Source organism: Corythoichthys intestinalis, chromosome 12, assembly GCF_030265065.1.
Source record: "Corythoichthys intestinalis isolate RoL2023-P3 chromosome 12, ASM3026506v1, whole genome shotgun sequence".
Classification (NCBI taxonomy): domain Eukaryota; kingdom Metazoa; phylum Chordata; class Actinopteri; order Syngnathiformes; family Syngnathidae; genus Corythoichthys; species Corythoichthys intestinalis.
In genome coordinates, this window is record NC_080406.1 from 1,274,093 (window position 1) to 1,294,662 (window position 20,570).

The window sequence follows — 20,570 nt, forward strand, 5'->3', positions numbered from 1 at the left end:
TGAGCGGAAACATCTGCTCTTGGGGTTGGATTTTATGGAGAGAAAAATATGCGACATAAGACTGTGACGAAAACTAAAAGAGCTGCCAAAAACAACACTGTTTGCCAGCATTGAGCAGTCCCGTTTGGGTCCTTGTTTGTATGTAATATGAGGCTACGTGCGTGTGTGCTCATGAGTTCATTGCAGCAACTGCTGCCGTTGGGTTGCTGACTCAATAATATTACAAAGTGTCGAGAGTTGTACAACAAAAGAACAATTGGCTAACTTACATAGCAAAAGTCCAATAGCTTACATGCTATATAATGCTAACTTGAATTTTTTTTTTTTTCTAATAATGCTCTTAACAAATGGTTCAAACAAATATTCCCACAAAAAAGGCTAAATATACCTATAAAGTAAATTACGAATGCATTAAAAAAACATTAGCTCAAACAAAAACTTAGGTTAAGTTGGTCTTAACAGTGAGCAGCTGGATGCAGCTGGAATCAGCCATGTGAAATGAATTATGTCACATTCACTGTTTCCGCTAGAGGTCAGTGTATCCACTCAAATCAATTAAACCAATGCAAACACTTTCAAAACAAACCATTACAACGCTACTTTAATTAAACGAATACTCAGAGCAGAACATTTAAATTTGAATCTTTTTTCTAATCGAATTACTTGAGGTAATTGATTAATCGTTGCAGCACTAATTACAGTTAAAAGAAATTAAATGAGTCATTGACACAATTTATATCAGCCTTTTGCCCACGAGAAAAAAAAAGCTGCACTTTTTTCTTTTTATCTGAATGAACAGGACTTTCGTCTGATTTGTGTACCGAGAATTTCTTTTCATGTTTTATATTCAGAACGTTTATTGAAAACTTTAAACACGTTTTAAGTACTTAAAACAATACAGTTGGAGACTACGGTAGAGTTAAGTCAGGAAGCTGTAATAAAATATTTTTGAAGGAATAGTCATCCATTTTGTCTTCATTGTTACAAACAACATGCCTAAAACAACTTCAAGTTAAATTATGGAGGTAATTGAAAAAAGTGACATTCATCCGATGAATCGTTTAATTATTCGTCCGATTAATCACTTACAAAAAATAATCGTTAGTTTCAGCCCTCCTCCAGAACAACTTATAGTCCGTAAAATACGGTACGTAGTATGGTGAGTTATTTGTGGCTTTAGGGACGAATTTATTACACATGTTTAGTGTGATCTAATTTTTCTCCATTTATCCAGTAAGAACATTTTTGGGAGTGGAAATCACTGACATTCACTTGTTTATGGGGACAAGGATGGTGAGCCATATTTCAATGGATTTCTTTGCAACATTTCTGTGCTGCACAACTCATTTGCAAAAAAAGAGGGATTTTTTTTTTCACCTAGTTGAAATCACAGCTGGACAAAAAATGGCTATAAAGGTTAAATATTGGGTGAAAAAAAATACCATTTGGATGTGCTTTTCTATCGGATCGGTATGGGCAGATCTTCAAATTCCAAAGACTCGGACTGCGAAAACATGCGATGAGGACATCCCTAGAAATATTCATACTCTATAACAGCTTGCAAATTTCAGGTCTATTTCTAGATGAATATATTTGGCAATTCTTAGAAGCAAGCAAGCCGTGCGTGATGTAACAAACCTGAAATCTGAAGTCGTCGCCTTCTAAAAATGTCTTCGCTCGTCCCGGTTGATGCTATATTTAGAAGCAAGAGCAGGCTAAGGGAGTATTGTCGTTAGGGGAACAGTTCCCTGAGGAGAGCGTGCCGCTATTTTTAGCCTTACGCCTTGACGCGCCTGCATGGGAATGACCTGTCTTGGCTCGTATCCGTAAATGAGATTAACTGTAGCTGCGGCACGTGTGAGTGCGTCTTCCGGTGTGTGTGTACAGCAGGGCATCGTAAAAATGCCTGTGTGCCAAAGAGCACGAGGGTCTCATTAAGAAGGGTGGGAGTTGAAGGAGTCAGAGGTTGATGATAATGATGAAGGAGAAAGCCCAAAATAGAACTAAAGGCAATTTCTAGTGTGATGACATTCACCCTTTCATGCACGAATTATTTATATACTGTATATATAATATTTTTTTACCCTTAAGCTAGAGAACTGACTTAACCTATTGGCTGCCTTTGATGGTGGGAGGATAAGTAATAATTAGAGATGTCCCGATCCGATATTTGGATCGGATCGGAAGCCGATATGGGCAAAAAATGCGCATCGGTATCGGATCGGAACACGGGAAAAATTCCGATCCAGACTTCTGATCCAGTTTTTTAAAAATCCGGTCCGGGTTTTCCAGCGCACCGATTTACATAATTCATTCCAGTTTTTGCTTCGGTTTCCCTAAAATCCGGCCCGCATTTTACGGCACACCTTCAACACACTACATTTACATTACCGTCTCCCAATTTACCGAGAGACTTAATCGGTAAAAATGTCAGCTGTGTGGGATCATTTCACCTTAAAGGACGACAAAGACGAAGAGGCAGAGAGCAACATATGCCACAATAAAGTCAAGCGTAGTGGTAAAGCTGTAAGAAGTTTTAATACAACCAACCTAATCAAGCATTTAGCGAAATACCACCACAAACAATATGAGGAGTATTTTAAGAAAACCAAAGACAAAAAGAAAGGTCCTACGCAACTAACACTGGCAGAAACTTTTGCTATGCGTGACAAACTGGCACTCGACAGTCCCAAAGCCCAGGGAAAAACAAGAGTCATGAATGAAGAATTCATTCTGGATGACGAGCCATTATCTCTCATGAGTAAAGATGCACCATCCAACACTTAGAACCACGGTACAACATGCCCAGCCATCATTACATCCTTGAGCGATTCGGCCGTGGAAGATTCCAGAACAATTCACAAACATCCAAATTCCGATTATTGAAATATGTCAAGTAAAGTGGAACTAATACACAGCGCGGTCTTATGCGGTCAGTTTCTCATTGCGTCCCGAAAGTAAACATAACTTGTCTTAGACCCGGGTAATGCCAATGCTCAAGTCACGGCTTTAGCTCAACTCATGCCGCTGGACAAAAAACACAAGAATACCTGACTGATGCCGACAGCCGCTACAAACTACGTCAACGTCGTTTTACTGGAGATAATACATATCATATGTATATAGAACCAGATGCTACTCGACTGCGTTAGCAACACTGAAGTATTGGAAACCAGATACGTTAGTAAACCGCCGCCATCTTAAAGCAGAAGACTTCCCGAATAGGCTGTTGTGAACCTTCCAAGCGAACCTAATTAACTTTTTATCTAAAATATTCCGAAATCGGCAAAATCTTGACTTGAGTCTATCTTCAAAACAGTTTTAAAACTTTCACATGTCGAAAGTAGACAGAAGGGAAATTATGGAATAACGGGAGCAATTTTAACAACTTTAACAGTTGATTCGCAAAATTAAATGAATTGAATGTAGTTTAAAGCTGCTGATAAAGAATGGGGACTTGAGTATTTTATTTACTGTTTTAAAATGTTAACTTGATACTGAAATAGTCGTTTATTTAAACCTGAGAGGCTTTTTATACAATTTTTGTAACTAATGCACGAAACATTAAAAGCATCTAATAGCTTGGGGGTTTTGTGGGATTTTCCACTGAGGTTGTTGGTGTGTTTTGCTTTTTTAAGACAGTTTACAATCTTATTTGCACGTTTTACTGACTGACTATGCCATTTCTGTTTGTTATTTATAATGTTTTGTGTTTGTCACTGAATAAACAGGTCAGTTTCTTGTTACCAACCGTTGTGTGTTGTTCAAACTCACCTAATTCAGCTGGCTAGTTGTTATCAAGAGTACTAAAACCTTTTTCAACATGAGTCTGACAACTAAGTAAGGAGTCTAAATAACTTTAAACTTTAACACATGCTCAGATAGGTCGGTATCGGTATCAGCCAGTATCGGTATCGGATCGGAAGTGCAAAACAATATCGGTATCGGATCGGAAGTTCAAAAACCTGGATCGGGACATCCCTAGTAATAATGAACAAATAGATAACAACAGGCTAAAGAGGCATCGGTTAATGTAACATTAACGGTTTCTCGAATAACTATAGCCTACAAAACACAACGTAACAATCTCGCGTCAATCAGAGTGGAGAAAAAAAACACATGTACAGTGGTATGAAACAAAAATCTGAACCTATTGTAATTTCTCACATTTCTGCATAAAATCACCATCAAATGTGAACTGATCTTTGTCGAACTCACGCAGATGACCAAAACCCTAACCCAACCCTATTGCAAATCGTATCGTATCGTGAAGTACCGAGAGGTTCTCACCCCTAATCTACAGTGGCCGAGAGGTGTCAGGCGAAATGCAAAGTCTAAACACTTTGCAAATAGAAAAAGCACGAACCCCAATTCCAAACGCTTTGCAAAAGATAAAAAGCAGGAATGCAAACTGCCACAACACGATCCCCAATTCCTAAAGCGCAATTGCAAATTGGCAAAAGCACGAACGCCAATTGCCACAACACGACAGCAAATGGCTCGCAGCATGACCACAAAAGGCTCGCGAGACAATTGCAAAGACGATGACCCAGAAGTTAAAAAGAATAATAATAATAATAATAAAAAAGACGACACTTTGTATATTGCTATATGTGCTTTGTGACCATCTCAACAGGCCTCCGTAAAGTTGCCCCCCCCATCTGATGCAAATTTATATAAAAATGATGTTCATTGTTTGTGCTGCAATGGTTTTGTAGATATAGTATTATGCTTTTAGTGAGATATTTTCTTAGATTAGCTCCCGCAGCTAATGGAGAGTACCAACTCTTTCAATAACAGAGGGGTGTCCTAACATGGCTAGCACGAACGTAGCGCAAACAAATTCGGGTCCATTTTGCAGTAAATTAGGGGGCTTGAGATATCAATTTCGAGTGATGACATCCCTCTAAGCCCCCAATTTACTGCAAAATGGCCCCGAATTTGTTTGCGCTACGTTCGTGCTAGCCTTGTGCCTCTGTACTTTACAAACATTAACAAAGAACGTAGGCTTGTAGCAGTGTTTCCCTCTCTAACTTCTTCTTCGCGTGTGAGCGCGCTCTTCTTCACGTAAGCGCGTTCATCTTCGCGTGAGGAAGCACAAGGGCGCCCCCACTTGAGCGTGAAAGCACCATAAAAACTAAAAGGCATGCATTTCAATATAATGGTAAATAATACACTTTAACACAGGGGTCCCCAAACTACAGCCTGCCTCCACATTTGGTCCACCCTCAGAACAATACCAGAGAGCATTTTGATTGATTGATTTTTCCCTCAATAGTGTTATTTATTTCCTCGCCTTTTTCTGTGAAGAACTCAGAGAGGGTTATTTGGTTATCATCTATTTAATTAATATTGTTATTATTATTATATTATTATTATTTTTATTTTATTTACTTTTGTTCCGTGAAGAATCCAGAAAGGGTTATTTTATTGTGGATTTCTGAAAAACAATATTTTTTTACATTTAGGCACTCCTGCAATCGTCACACTTTTTCTGTTACAAACTGACTCCGGCCCCTCATCAGAGAAGGGAAAGGTTATGTGGCCCTCACAGGAAAAGTTTGGGGACCCCTGCTTTAACACATATTACCAAAGGCAGAACAACAAGCTACAGTGCCTTGCAAAAGTATTCGGCCCCCTTGAATCTTGCAACCTTTCGCCACATTTCAGGCTTCAAACATAAAGATATGAAATTTAATTTTTTTGTCAAGAATCAACAACAAGTGGGACACAATCGTGAAGTGGAACAACATTTATTGGATAATTTAAACATTTTTAACAAATAAAAAACTGAAAAGTGGGGCGTGCAATATTATTCGGCCCCCTTGCGTTAATACTTTGTAGCGCCACCTTTTGCTCCAATTACAGCTGCAAGTCGCTTGGGGTATGTTTCTATCAGTTTTGCACATCGAGAGACAGACTGACATTCTTGCCCATTCTTCCTTGCAAAACAGCTCGAGCTCAGTGAGGTTGGATGAAGAGTGTTTGTGAACAGCAGTCTTCAGCTCTTTCCACAGATTCTCCATTGGATTCAGGTCTGGACTTTGACTTGGCCATTCTAACACCTGGATACGTTTATTTTTGAACCATTCCATTGTAGATTTGGCTTTATGTTTTGGATCATTGTCCTGTTGGAAGATAAATCTCCGTCCCAGTCTCGGGTCTTGTGCAGATACCAACAGGTTTTCTTCCAGAATGTTCCTGTATTTGGCTGCATCCATCTTCCCGTCAATTTCAACCATCTTCCCTGTCCCTGCTGAAGAAAAGCAGGCCCAAACCATGATGCTCCCACCACCATGTTTGACAGTGGGGATGGTGTGTTCAGGGTGATGAGCTGTGTTGCTTTTACGCCAAACATATCGTTTTGCATTGTGGCCAAAAAGTTCAATTTTGGTTTCATCTGACCAGAGCACCTTCTTCCACATGTTTGGTGTGTCTCCCAGGTAGCTTGTGGCAAACTTTAAACGAGACTTTTTATGGATATCTTTGAGAAATGGCTTTCTTCTTGCCACTCTTCCATAAAGGCCAGATTTGTGCAGTGTACGACTGATTGTTGTCCTATGGACAGACTCTCCCACCTCAGCTGTAGATCTCTGCAGTTCATCCAGAGTGATCATGGGCCTCTTGGCTGCATCTCTGATCAGTTTTCTCCTTGTTTGAGAAAAAAGTTTGGAAGGACGGCCGGGTCTTGGTAGATTTGCAGTGGTCTGATGCTCCTTCCATTTCAATATGATGGCTTGCACAGTGCTGCTTGAGATGTTTAAAGCTTGGGAAATCTTTTTGTATCCAAATCCGGCATTAAACTTCTCCACAACAGTATCTCGGACCTGCCTGGTGTGTTCCTTGGTTTTCATAATGCTCTCTGCACTTTAAACAGAACCCTGAGACTATCACAGAGAAGGTGCATTTATACGGAGACTTGATTACACACAGTTGGATTCTATTTATCATCATCGGTCATTTAGGACAACATTGGATCATTCAGATATGCTCACTGAACTTCTGGAGTGAGTTTGCTGCATTGAAAGTAAAGGGGCCGAATAATATTGCACGCCCCACTTTTCATTTATTTATTTTTTTAAAAAGTTTAAATTATCCAATAAATGTTGTTCCACTTCACGATTGTGTCCCACTTGTTGTTGATTCTTGACAAAAAAATTACATTTCATATCTTTATGTTTAAAGCCTGAAATGTGGCGAAAGGTTGCAAGATTCAAGGGGGCCGAGTACTTTTGCAAGGCACTGTATATGCCGATACATACCAATATTTTTTATTTGTATTAGAAAAATATTTCAGTAAAATGTTACACATTCTTGTGCATTTGCCACTTATTGCCACAGTTAACATTGAGGCTTTGGGCCTCTTTTGACCTCGTTGTGAGTTTGTAAGGTTGTGACTTCTGATTAAACAAACTCGATGCCAATCAAAACATTTGTTCTTCTTTTTCCCCAAATTAGAATCGATAAGAGAATCGATAAAGAATCGAATCGGTAAGCAATATCGATAATAGAATCGGAATTGTAAAAATCGTATCGATTCCCATCCCTAACTAATATGATGTCATTTTCTTTCCTTTGAGAACCACACATATACCCACATATTCCAGTCTTCTTCCACACACATACAAATACATCAACATCTTTCCACGCATGCTCTTATCTGCTCATAGATTCTCATATCAAGTGCCATGGCCTGTATATAGTTGTGCCTGTTGCCAAGTTGGATTAAAAGTGCCAAAGACCAACTCCATTCTCCGCACTAGGGCTGCAGCCATCGAATATTTTAGTAATCGAGTAATCGACTGAAAATTCTATCGATTAATCGAGTAATCGGATAAAACATTTTTTTTTTTTTTTAACGTAAAGAGCAATTATAATTATAGATGAGAAAACAAGACATTTGATCCTATATTGAACCATTTTCAATCAATCAATGTCTTTATTTTCAATGTACATTGTTGAAAACAGCCAACAACTGCATCTCAAATGTGACAAAAAAAAAAAAAAAAAGACTAATTCACTGCTTTCACTCAAAAAACTTTTAGAGCTTATAAAAAATATATATATTTCTTACCAAAAAACGTCATTACGCTTGATAACACACATCACTTAAAAGGTGTTTTTCCCACGTGTTTCAATTGAATTTCCACTCGTGTCAAGCTATAAATTCTAGTTACCGTAATTTCCCGAATATAAGGCGCACCCGTGTATAATGCGCACCCCAAATTTACTTGTAAAATCTAGGGAAAATTATTGTACCCGTTTATAACGCGCACCCTAATTTTAGAAGAAAACAGAGCTTGTGTACAGATACAGAGATGTCATTTTACTGACTGGTGAAACACAGCACAAGCATAGCACATTGGTAGTTCAAAATATTACCGTAAACTGACAATATTTACGGTAATAATATGATTTGACAACTTCTCCAACTTACCAGAATCTAGGAGAAAACAAAACAGATGTGACTTTTCTTTTAAAGGCTGCTGTATAACTTGCTCGTTTCCTCATGATGAATAAATGTTTCTTCCATGGATTGATACGGTAAAATGAAAGTGAGAACGTAAGTCGGAAATCCGTGAGAGCTCATAGCTGTCAACTCGACAGTAACAAAAGGAACTATTGTTATTTGGGTTTGAGTTTCCCGAGGGACCGATATAGTTGACGGACATAGGAAGTGTGTGTCCTTACATTTGTTATAGTCCGAATTGCGGAGCTGCAATAAACGTCGACTCAAATGAGTTTAAGAAACTAAATTCTGTGCTTTATGAAGAGTGAAAAAAGCAGAATTTAACACAGACGAAATCATTCGGCCGATTAGAGTGAAGTATTACCGAAACAAAACGGTGACGTCACGTACCGTAATGGTCAGCAACGGGTCGCCGCATACGTTTCTTCAACACAACGTGGCCGTGTCAATGAAAAAAAATCGGTTTATATATATATATGTAATACATATATATTTCTGTCTCCATCCATGTACCCGTTTATAATGCGCACCATGAGTTTACAAGTTGATTTTGGGGAAAAAAAGTGCGCGTTATCTTCGGGAAATTACGGTAAGTTTTAAGTTAGTCTACACTAGAGCTGGGAATCTTTGGGCACCTAACGATTCGATTACGATTACGATTCAGATGGTCCGATTCGATTCTAAAACGATTATTGATGCACCCCCCCCCTTTTTTTTTTTTTTTTTTTTTTTTTTTAATATTTTGTACATTTGTTCCAAAATTGTTCAAAAATACTCTCAGGCTAAACCAAACTACTATTTCAGTATCAAGTTAACATATAGCAGTAAACAAATATACAAAAATAACAGTAAATAAAAAACTCCAGTCCCCATTCTGTATCAGCAGCTTTAAACTACATTCAATTAATTTAATGTTGTGAATCAACCGTTAAAGTTGTTAAAATTGCTCCCGTTAATCCATAATTTCCCTTTTGTCAACTTTCGACATGTGAAAGTTTTAAAACTATTTTAAAGATAGATTCAAGTCAATATTTTACCGATTTAGGAGTATTTTAGATAAAAAGTTAATTAGGTTTGCTTGGAAGGTTCGCTGCAACAGCCTTGCAGAGAAGTGTACTGCTTTAAGATGGCGGCCGTTTACTACGTCTGCATCTAGCTTTTTGTAGATGTGCTGCAAACACTACCGCTACCGTAGTGCATCTAGTCTTATATAAATGATATCTACCGTAACATTATGTGGATGACGTACTTTTGTAGCAGCTTCAGGTAAGTTGTTGTGTTTTTTTATCTCGTGGCATGAGTTGAGCTAGAGCCGTGAGTTGAGCATTGGCATTACCCGAGGGGCCGGGTAATGAGAAGCATGATGTTTAGCTACTCTCGCTCCGTTGCTCATTGACCGCGCGGCGCGCTGAGTGTGTTGTACTTCCGCTTTACTTGGCATATTTCAATAATCGGAATTTGGATGTTTGTGAATCGTTCTCGAATCTTCCACGGCCGAATCGCGAATAATCTAAGAATCGGAAATTTTGCACACCTCTAGTCTACACTGTAAGTTTGATAGGATTTTGTGTTTTTGCAGTATTCAAAATAAACGCTGTGCTGTATTGGAGCACATTAGGCACCAGTGCTACTTGGTGTTTTATCCAGCAATGACTACTGAGCTAAAATTGACAATTAGCATTATTAAGTTTTTATTTTACACCTTAATCACTCCACTGCATTGTTTTCACAGATTAAATAAAGCCTGTATGTAAGAGCTAGCCCCGCATCGACAGTGGTCATAATGAATAGAAACCTAGCCCTCCGCAGGAATAAGGTTACGTGAGCGAGTGACAGTAACGTTCATTTTATTTATGAGCGCTGAGAAGTGTACTGCTTTAAGATGGCGGCTGTTTTATTAACGCCGCCGAGTCGGTCATTTCGCATTTAAATCTACGTACATGTGATATCTATGACAAGCATCAGACGCTAACTGCTACCACCGTAGCAACATGCGGGCGTAGTTCTTAGCAACGTTAGCGCAGTTTGTAACGGCTGTCGGCTGCAATAAGGTATTTTTTTTATTGCTTCTTCTTCTATGCACTACGCACGTGACGTCAGCGCGTTGTCCCGCATTATAAGGAGTCCGGGCAAAACGTGATGCTTGGAGCTGGCAAAATGAAACGATTCCTCGAGGTGAATAAAATTACTCGGATCAGTTTTTAAACTCTAGTTACTCGAGTTGTCCGAGTATTCGTTTCAGTTCTACTCTGCTCCTTGTTGGCTAACCGACACCTTGAGGCGAATGAACCATAAAACATTTTGAACCCAGAACCTCATACAGTCCATTAGTCCAAATAGAATCGGTAAGAGAATCGATGAAGAATCGAATCGTTAAGCAATATCGATAATGGAATCGGAATCGTAAAACTCTTATCAATTCCCATCCCAAGTAGTACGGCCCTTTTCGATACTAGTATCGGTACAACACTAGTTATGAAACAGACTCACATGGAAATACACTGTATGTGATTGAGACATCCCTATATTTGACAATGAAGAAGAAATGAACCTCCACAAAAGGCTGAAAAAACTCACCGTGAAGCTGTTGTTGACATTTTTGGTACTGGACTCGGCAACGCTGGCGTCTGACAGGTCCACTTCGTCAAAGATGAGAGACTGCAGGAAAGGTGGAAATGAGGGTTATCAACTTCATGCATTGAACTTAGCTTTTTTTAGCATTTAACTTCACATTTTGACGACTAAAACCTTGTTCAGACTGGCAGCCAAAATCTGATTTTTAGCCCATCCAGTTTGAAACTGGATGGCTTGCATTTTGAGCAGTCACAAAGATCAGAAATCCGATTTTTGCGAGACGGATTGAAACAATATACAGTTGGGAATTTCATATCCGAAGTGGACAACATGCTTCTCAATCCGAACAGCTGAAATGGGATTTGACTCTCCGTGACGTCACTCTACACGACGGCAAACTCGAAAAATACGGCAGACAGCAGAACGGTTAAGAAGAATGGAGCTCGCTGAGGAAAACAGCAGTTTATACTGTTGCTATACAACAACAACAGTGGGGCAAAACAAGTGCCCATTTTATGAATTCGGCCATAGACTTCATTACTTATTGACGTGACACTTTGTCATTCTTTGTGTCACGCATGATCAGAGTGGGCCGAGCTTCATTTAGTCTTTAGTCACTTAGACTTGGCAATTTTGGGGCCTAAGGCAAACATATCTAGGGGCCCTCTTCATGGGTCAGAGGTTAAAAAGGTCAAAAGGGTGTGGAGGAAATATGTTCCGGTACACTAGGGCTGTCCTAAGCGACAAATTTTCTCCTGATTAGTCACCCGACTAGTTTTACGATTAGTCAACTAATCAAATAATTTTCTTTTTTTCTTTTTTTTTTACTAATTTAGCAATGACATTTTTGTTGACGCTTATTAATTCACAAAACTATTTTGGAACACTTAAATTCTTTATTAAAGCACAAATAATCATGTAAATAACAATAATTAATCACAAATAAACAATGAGGTTAAATTCTGATAGCATTTACTAGTGCAAAATAATGGAAAGTAAACAGATTCAGAACACTGACTTTGCCTTTCCAAGATGATTCAAAAAAATTCTAGCATTATCATTATAGTATACTACTATATATAATAGTAGTATAATAATTATTCATTACCAATCATTTTTGTCAAAAAGAGTGTCATTTGAAAGCTGTTCTTAGTGTAGAATCTGTATTCTGTAGTATTTACTCTACATATTATAATATTAATTCTGAAGTATGCGGGATGAACTCCAGAAATCGTTATTTATATGACAAGCATGTGCTTTTATTTTGAAATGTTCACGGAGGTACGTTCGCTAAACCGCTAATCGAAAGCTTTCCACTCCGTAAAAAACATTCTACGTCCTTGCTTGTGGTGTCACTAATAGATTCAAAGTTTTTTTTTTTTCGTTAGCAAATGCTGTTTACCAGCTGTTGAGTGTTACTGTATGACTGATTGGAACTGTACTGCATTGTTTCGCCACAGGGTGTGCTGTCGTGTATTTTATGTTCGGTGTGAAGAAGAAGAAAGTTAAAAGATGTATTAGCGACCTGTTCTCAATGTCTCCCTCACTGCACTTTGGCTCTCATGGAGAGCACGTTCGCTCATGTGTTCGAAATAAACAATAGCAGACGTGCAAAGTAGCAAGTGAGCGGTAAAAACTGCGAGCTTAGTGGCGTGAAAAATGCGGGAAAGCTAAGTGAAGCTAACGAACAGCTAAGCGGATCTAAGCGATGCTTAACGGAGCTAAGCGAAGCTAAATGGCGCTAAGCGGATCTAAGCGATGCTTAACGGAGCTAAGCGAAGCTAAATGGCGCTAAATGAAGCTAAGCGACTGATACTCGGTTCGTCGTCGTGGAACAGTCCATTGTAGTGCGTGTCTGTGGGGGACAGATAATATAAATTCCACATTCAAATGGCTTTCTTTTTTGTTTTGTTATTTGTTTGTTTGGTATGATAACATAATTATACATGACGAATAGTTGGGGGTGCTGCTGGCTCCGGTGGCCCAAGCCCTTGCTCGTTGGGGCAAGGGCAACTGGTTGAGGGCCCCCTACTGGTTGGGGGCCTAAGGCAATTGCCTACTTCGCCTGAATAGTAGATCCGCCTATGGTCAGGCGAAGACAGCACACGCTCATGTCTAAGCTGGATTCAAGCTTGGATTTTTGAAGAACTACGAAAGCTGTACCACATACAAAACAGGAAGGATTGTCTCAGGAGTGATTTATTCCAGGATTCAAGGTAAATATTATATTTTTCGTACCATGCGTGCATTTTAAAACGTTGTGAAAACATCAATGGGAGAATGGGAACCGCTACGGCATTGGCGTCATTCTTCGACATTTATACGTAAAATAGGTGCGTAACTGCCGCGTTTTTTGCTCTTTTAACAAAGAATCGAGACAGTTTTACGTCCACATCTACAAAGAATTCAGTGATTGAAGCATTTACTCACAGGAATTCCTTCTTTGTTTACACATGGGGGCAGCTCATTTTAATTTCTAACCCTAACTGACTAACCTTATAGTTGGCAATATTTACGCGAAATAAATGCTACCGGCACGTTTTTTTTTTTTTGCTTTTAACCAAGAATCAAGACTGTTTTACGTCCATATCTATAAAGAATTAAGGGATTCACAAGAATTTTCACCAGAATAGCTCTGTACGTCAGGCGGCCGCTAGCCTCATTTGCTAACAGAGTAGCATCGTACTTCGATATATATATATATATACGTAAAATAAACGCTAACTGCACAGTTTCTTTGCTTTTAACCAAGAGTCGAGACTCGAATCCAGGGATTTAAGCATTTATTTACAAGAATTTTCAAAAAGCTCTGTTTACGTCAGGCAGCCACTAGCCTCATTCGCTAACAGAGTTAAAAATACTGACAATAAAGGGCTATTGTATTCTATAATAAGTTGTGATTGTATATAGAATTTATTAATAATCTATTTACATATTATTTATAATTTATTCTGCATGTTTTCCTCAAATATTAAGTTTCTGAAGTTAACTGAGTGATTTATTAGCTGTTGAAAACAGCAGCAAATTAAAAAAAAAAAAAAAAAAAGTTATTTTGGTCTAAAACTTGTAATATGTTAAATATTGCTATTGATCCAGAAAATATAGGTGATTATCTCTGCATTTGGTCATTTTTGTGCATCTAGTGTAAAATCTGAGACTTGTTGCCATTTTAAGTTGTGTTATATTAAAAAAATAATAATAATATTCAGGATTTTATAAGGGAACAACTTTGAATTTTTTGATGCCGCTGCTCACGGAGACTCATATATGGCTAAGGGAGGTGCCTGTTTTGGTTTTAGGTGGGTAGCAGCTTTGGTTTTAAAAAATATTTGAATTTGAAAATAGGCCCCCTAGGAATCGGCCCCGTTTCCCGTGTCATGTCAATAAGTTCTGAAGTCTCTGATTTGGCATTCTTGAGGACAAGCCTAGCGCTCGCCCAATACTTGTGCTCAACAGTGAGGAGGGGCATATAAATAATCACAATGCAAGTAAATAATGTCAATGTTTTTTAACTAGGTAAACTGCCGTATAATGGCTAATATAATGGTATAGTAACATTGATTCCCTTACATAAGTAAAAATTAATTATTTTGATGAACTCTTAGTGTTTCTTCATTGCTGGTCATCATTTTTGACAAAAAATAAAATTAACTTCCTCAAATTGTCCCCAAATTAACAGGAAGTGACCCAAAATGTACAGCAATTGGGATGGAAATGCCCCAAAATCAACAGGATCTTATTCAGAATGTACAGGAATTCTTTCACTGAAATGCCCCAAAATGTACCAAAAACTACCCAAAATCAACAGGAAGTAAGTAAGGAAGTAACACTGTAAGTACAATAAAAAAAAATTTTTTTAAATCACCCTAAAATCCCTTTCCTACCTTGTGGATACTTTCTCGTTTACACGAGCTTGATGACGCCTTGGTTGCCACAGCAACCCATCAGATGGCCCGGTTTGAACAGGCCCAATTCTGATTTAGACATGTGATAGACATTTGCTGAAAAAAATGTGAACGGCCAGCCCTAAAAATCGGATTTAAGGACGTATCGGATACGCCTCCAGTCTGAACGCGGCCTTAAGGTACAGCGACTATGATGAGAAACGTCTTAAAAGCAAGGCAGACCTGGAATGGGGTGGGAGTGGAAGCATTTTCCAAGTACCAACGATCTACACAAAAGCTGATGGCTCTGTTATGGAGGTGCTATATGACACCTTTAATGGCAGTAGCACCTTTTCTAAGGGTGCTGTGTGCACTTTTAAAAATAGATGAGTTGTGTCCGCTGTGATTTCCAGCCAAAAATAACTGATCTGAACAACAACGGTCCAACAGTCAAATAATGCGTGGCTCACCAAGGCTGGGCAATAAAGTTATTGAAAAATAACCTTTTATGTCCTTTCTCGCACATCCCAAAAACATGCACGATTGGCCTATTGACATGTCCACCATTTCACAGCACCTTTAGCTGTATGGTTTTGACAACATATCGAAAGGTGATATATATCGCAATACTTCGTAGCCCAAAAAGTTATCGATATGCACCAACCAAGAATTGAGATCTTGCACAAAGTTATCTATATGAACTGTGATTATAATAGTTGACTATGACTTATAAAATAACCGCATTAAGCCCAAAAAAAAAAACACAAAAAACAAAACAAAACGTTGAATTCCGACAAAAGTAAAAAAAAATAGGGCTGTCAAACGAGTAAAATTTTTATTCGAGTTAATTACAGCTTAAAAATGAATTAATCGTAATTAATAGCAATTCAAACCATGTATAAAATATGCCATATTTTTCTGTAAATTATTGTTGGAATGGAAAGATAAGACACAAGACGGATATATACAGTACATTCAACATACGGTACATAAGTACTGTATTTGTTTATTATAACAATAAATCAACAAGATGGCATTAACATTATTAACATTCTCTTAAAGCGATCCATGGATAGAAAGACTTGTAGTTCTTAAAAGATAAATGTTAGTACAAGTTATAGAAATTTTATATTAAAACCACTCTTAATATTTTCGTTTTATTAAAATTTTCAATCAAAAAATAAACTAGTAGCTCGCCATTGTTGATGTCAATAATTACACCATGCTCACTCATTGTGCTTAATCCCATAAAATCATTTGGACCCAAGCGCCAGCAGAGGGCGCCAAACACCAAAAAACAAGTAACAAGCGGACATTACAGTGCTCTCATTTTAATCTATTTGAGCGGGGCATGTGCGTTAATTGCATCAAATATTTTAACATGATTAATTTGAAAAATTAATAAACGCCCGTTAACGCAATAATTTTGACAGCCCTATTTACCCCATGAAACTTGATTATTATATCACTGTCGTTCGGACCCTGGTGGCGCCACTGCTGTCAGGTGTCCTAAAGTGTGTGTGTTTACCCCGTGACAGCTTTTGGCATCAATTGTCACTGTATTTGTGTGATTTATGACTTTTTACCCTCCCAGTCATACACACACGCTTGTGTTTCCACACTAATGACACGCACGCGCGCACATAAGTGTCTTGAGGGATACCGTAATGAAAGCTGACAGCAAAAGCGGACAAAGGCAAAGCGTTCCCGACCCTCTAGTGCAGTACATCATACGGTAGTTTTCAAAAGTCTTAGGTCGAGAAGGTAGAGTCCAATTTGAACGAACGTTGGCTACCACCCGTCCCACTTTAAATGGACTGGACGTCGAGTGCCGTCGATGCGGCCCCGTGAGTAAACAGCAGATGCTTAGACATTGATAATCCTTTAAAAACTGGTGGAGAAATGTGCTAATTTTGATTCTAAAGTGCCTATGACAGCAAAACGCATGTTTAGTTCATATTTCACGCGGTATTTTATGCTCCTGAATGAAATGGACCGCTTGGATGTGTATGGAAGCGATCTTTTTATTTCATCAATTTTTTTTAATCCATCGCCACGAAAATGAATACCGTCCTGTGTTGAGGAGGAATGCGAATGGGACGTCACCCGGGTCAGCATCTCACAATACAGCATTGCTTTATAGCAAGGGTCCCCAAACTTTTTCCTGTGAGGGCCACATAACTTTTCCCTTCCCTGATGAGGGGCCGGGTCAGTTTGTAACAGAAAAAGTGTGACAATTGCAGGAGTGCCTAAATGTAAAAATCAGAAAGCCACAATCAAATAAACCTTTCTGGATTTTTCACAGAACAAAAGTAAATAAAATAATAATAAAATAAAAAATCGGGCTATCAAACAATTAATAATTTTTATCGAGTTAATTACAGCTCAAAAATTAATTAATCGCAATTCAAACCATCTCTAAAATATGCTGTATTTTTCTGTAAATTATTGTTGGAATGGAAAGATAAGACGGATATATACATTCAACATATGGTACATAAGTACTGTATTTGTTTATTATAACAATAAATCAACAAGATGGCAATAACATTATTAACATTCTCTCAAAGCGATGCATGGATAGAAAGACTTGTAGTTCTTAAAAGATAAATGTTAGTCCAAGTTATAGAAATTTTATATTAAAACCCCTCTTAATGTTTTCGTTTTATTAAAATTTGTAAAACTTTCAATCAAAAAATAAACTAGTATAAACTCGCCATTGTTGATGTCAATAATTACACCATGCTCACTCATGGTGTAACCCATAAAATCAGTTGGACCCAAGCGCCAGCAGAGAGCACCAAACACCAAAAAACAAGTAACAAAACAAGTGAACACTAAACTGTGCTGTCATTTTAATCTGTTTGAGCGGGGCATGCGTGTTAATTGCGTCAAATATTTTAACGTGATTAATTTAAAAAATTCACTACCGCCCGTTAACGCGATAATTTTGACAGCCCTACTCAAAATATGATTTTAACTCACATAATAATGCTACTTAAGACTTTTTTTTTTTTATCCAGTCATAGGCACTTTAATGTCAATGAATTGACTTTGATGGGAACGTCGCCCCTACCAACATGGTTGCCTTTAGGCCATGTTGGTAGGGGCGATGGAAGGTCGTTTCATGCTCTTGCTGTCAATTGAAATGTGTTTATTGCTAGTAGACGCCCAATCCATAGGAAGTGGGAGGGTGTAGGGCTGAACGATATTTGAAAAAACTGACAATGCGACTTTTTGAGGGTTAGCGATATATTGCGATATACATTGTAATATTAAATCTGGAAGAATTTGGACAGATACTCATTTCGTGATTATAGCCGCGTGCATGCGTGCGTTTGCGTGTGCGGCGTGCACTTGGCAGTCGGCAGCCAAAAAAAACTGCTGACCTACTGCCAGGTAAATAAGTCAACGTATAGACGTGCAAATCTCTAACTATTGAAGCTTGACACAATACAGATACATTCTGACATACGGGAAGACACTTTAAACAAGTTCTAAGCAAAACTGGAGTCCATGATGTGACTATACAGCACAAGTGCATCTCTACAGGTGATGATGGGCTTAAGGCCATACTGCGCGCTGACCCGAATTCTCACTAGGCCCTCCTCAGATCCGCCGGCAGCCAGAGGCGGGGGTGAGCACCGCGCGCCGGTCCAGCACACCGACAGAGCTCGCCAGCAAACGCGGCTCCGGGATGCCCGGCGCAGCGCTCGCTCTTGCCACCGGCCCAAAGCGCTGCCGGACTAGCGCGTGCACCCGCGTGTGCATTGACCCGGCGGGACGTGGCGACAGGGTGGAGTGGGACGGTTATAAATAAAGGGGAAAAAAATAACAATATCGTGATGTGGCATTGTCAATTTATATGAGAATCATAATAACTGTTGTAGCATAATAAAATAAAAAAATATTAATACATGTGATGTATATTACAAGTTAAACTAATAAAATGAAGATATCACAAGATATGGAAAATGATGTCAAATATCAATTTAAACTATCCATGCATCAGAACAACAAAGTGGTGTATTTATAATCAAATATAAACATTTTAAAATGAAAAAATGTAATGAATAAAAAATAGTTTTGATGGTGTGATCATTAGATGATGATTCCATTGAATTACGGTAATTCGATACTTCAATCAGTGGTCATTTGAAATCAATAAATAATTGTACTGTTTGTTACTGAAGCGTATTGCTGTCCAGTCAAGTATCACATTTTTCCATGATAATTATCATGTTTGTACTTGATAGTACTGTATTAAGTTTTTACATGGTAGTTATCATGTTTTTGCCAGAAAGTATTACATTTTGATAGTATCACGTTTTTGCTTGATAGTTATCACGTTTTACATGATAATATCACTTTTTTACATGATAGTAATCACGTTCTTACCTGATAGTTATCATGTTTTTATATGATAGTTATCATGTTTTCACATGATAATTATCACATTTTTATATGATAGTTATCACATTTTACATGATAGTGTCACGTTTTTGCTTGATAGTATCACATTTTTACATGAATAGTATTATGTTTTTACAAGATGGTATGACATTTTTACTTGATGGTAATCATGTTTTTATATGATAGTATGACATTTACATGATAGTTACTTAAAGAATTTTACATGATTATTATCAAGTTTATACATAATATAAAATTTTTACATTATGGTTAACACATATTTACATCATTACCATGTTTTTATATGATAGTTATCACGTTTTATATGATAGTGTCACATTTTTATTAGATAGTATCACATTTTTACATGACAGTTCACCTGATACCATCATGTTTTTACATGATAGTTATCACGTTTTCACCTAATACTTTTGTTTTTACATTATGTTTAACACGTATTACATAGTTATCACATGTTTACATTATAGTTCAGTTTTTACATAATTATCATGTTTTTGCATGATAGTTAATACGTGTTTACATAATTATCATATTTTTACATGATTGTTATCACGTTTTTACATGACGCTATCATGTAAAAACATGATACAAGACTTTTTTTGTGTGTGTGGCAACAATACGCTTCCGTAGTTTGTAACTCACTTATTTTTATTTGGTAAACCAGCAGAACACATCTCATCACATTGACCACGTCCATTTTAAAATGTAAAAATAGTCGCTGGTATTTTCATTTTTCGGCAAAAAGAGCTCCAATGTACTAAAAATTGAATGCTTTATGATGAGGGTTTTTTTTCCATTTACTTGATGCTAACAGACTATCAAACTAAACTAAACTAGACTAACAAATAAACATCAACGTGTATTCATGTCTTCATAACATGTGTCATCCAGAATGTTGTTCTTGAAATAGGAATTTCCCAAACAGCAATGTGTCACATAAGGACTGATGCGGGTGAAAGTCTAAAAATAAAGTTTAATGGGATGATGGGTTTTTTTCAGCCTCAAAGTTTGGACTAGTAACAGTCTAAACAGGTTGTTTAAAGCCATTTCTTGTAACAAGAAAGATATTATGTGGAAAATAATGCTAATGTTGGTGAGCCTGAATCAAAGCTCATTGAAAGTCGCTGCGAGGATAAACTACAGTTTTACTCATCGAAGTTAGCTCGTATGTTTCCATCACCAAAATAGAATTTAATTTAAAAAAAAAA

The 20,570-nt window shown here is 37.8% G+C and overlaps 1 protein-coding gene across 7 annotated transcripts in view; it reads right to left on the reverse strand.

Annotated features, from left to right (window-relative positions):
- The window catches only part of dgkh (diacylglycerol kinase, eta), a 113,806-nt gene that overhangs the window by 61,197 nt on the left and 32,039 nt on the right, over positions 1 to 20,570 (reverse strand). For 6 of the 7 annotated variants that reach the window (XM_057852043.1, XM_057852046.1, XM_057852044.1 and 3 more), the window contains exon 4: positions 11,048 to 11,128. In XM_057852043.1, the coding sequence (XP_057708026.1) occupies positions 11,048 to 11,128 (81 nt within the window). Of the gene's footprint in view, positions 1 to 11,047; positions 11,129 to 18,515; positions 18,675 to 20,570 lie in introns of all 7 variants that reach the window. The other variant, XM_057852048.1, reaches the window with a different exon arrangement.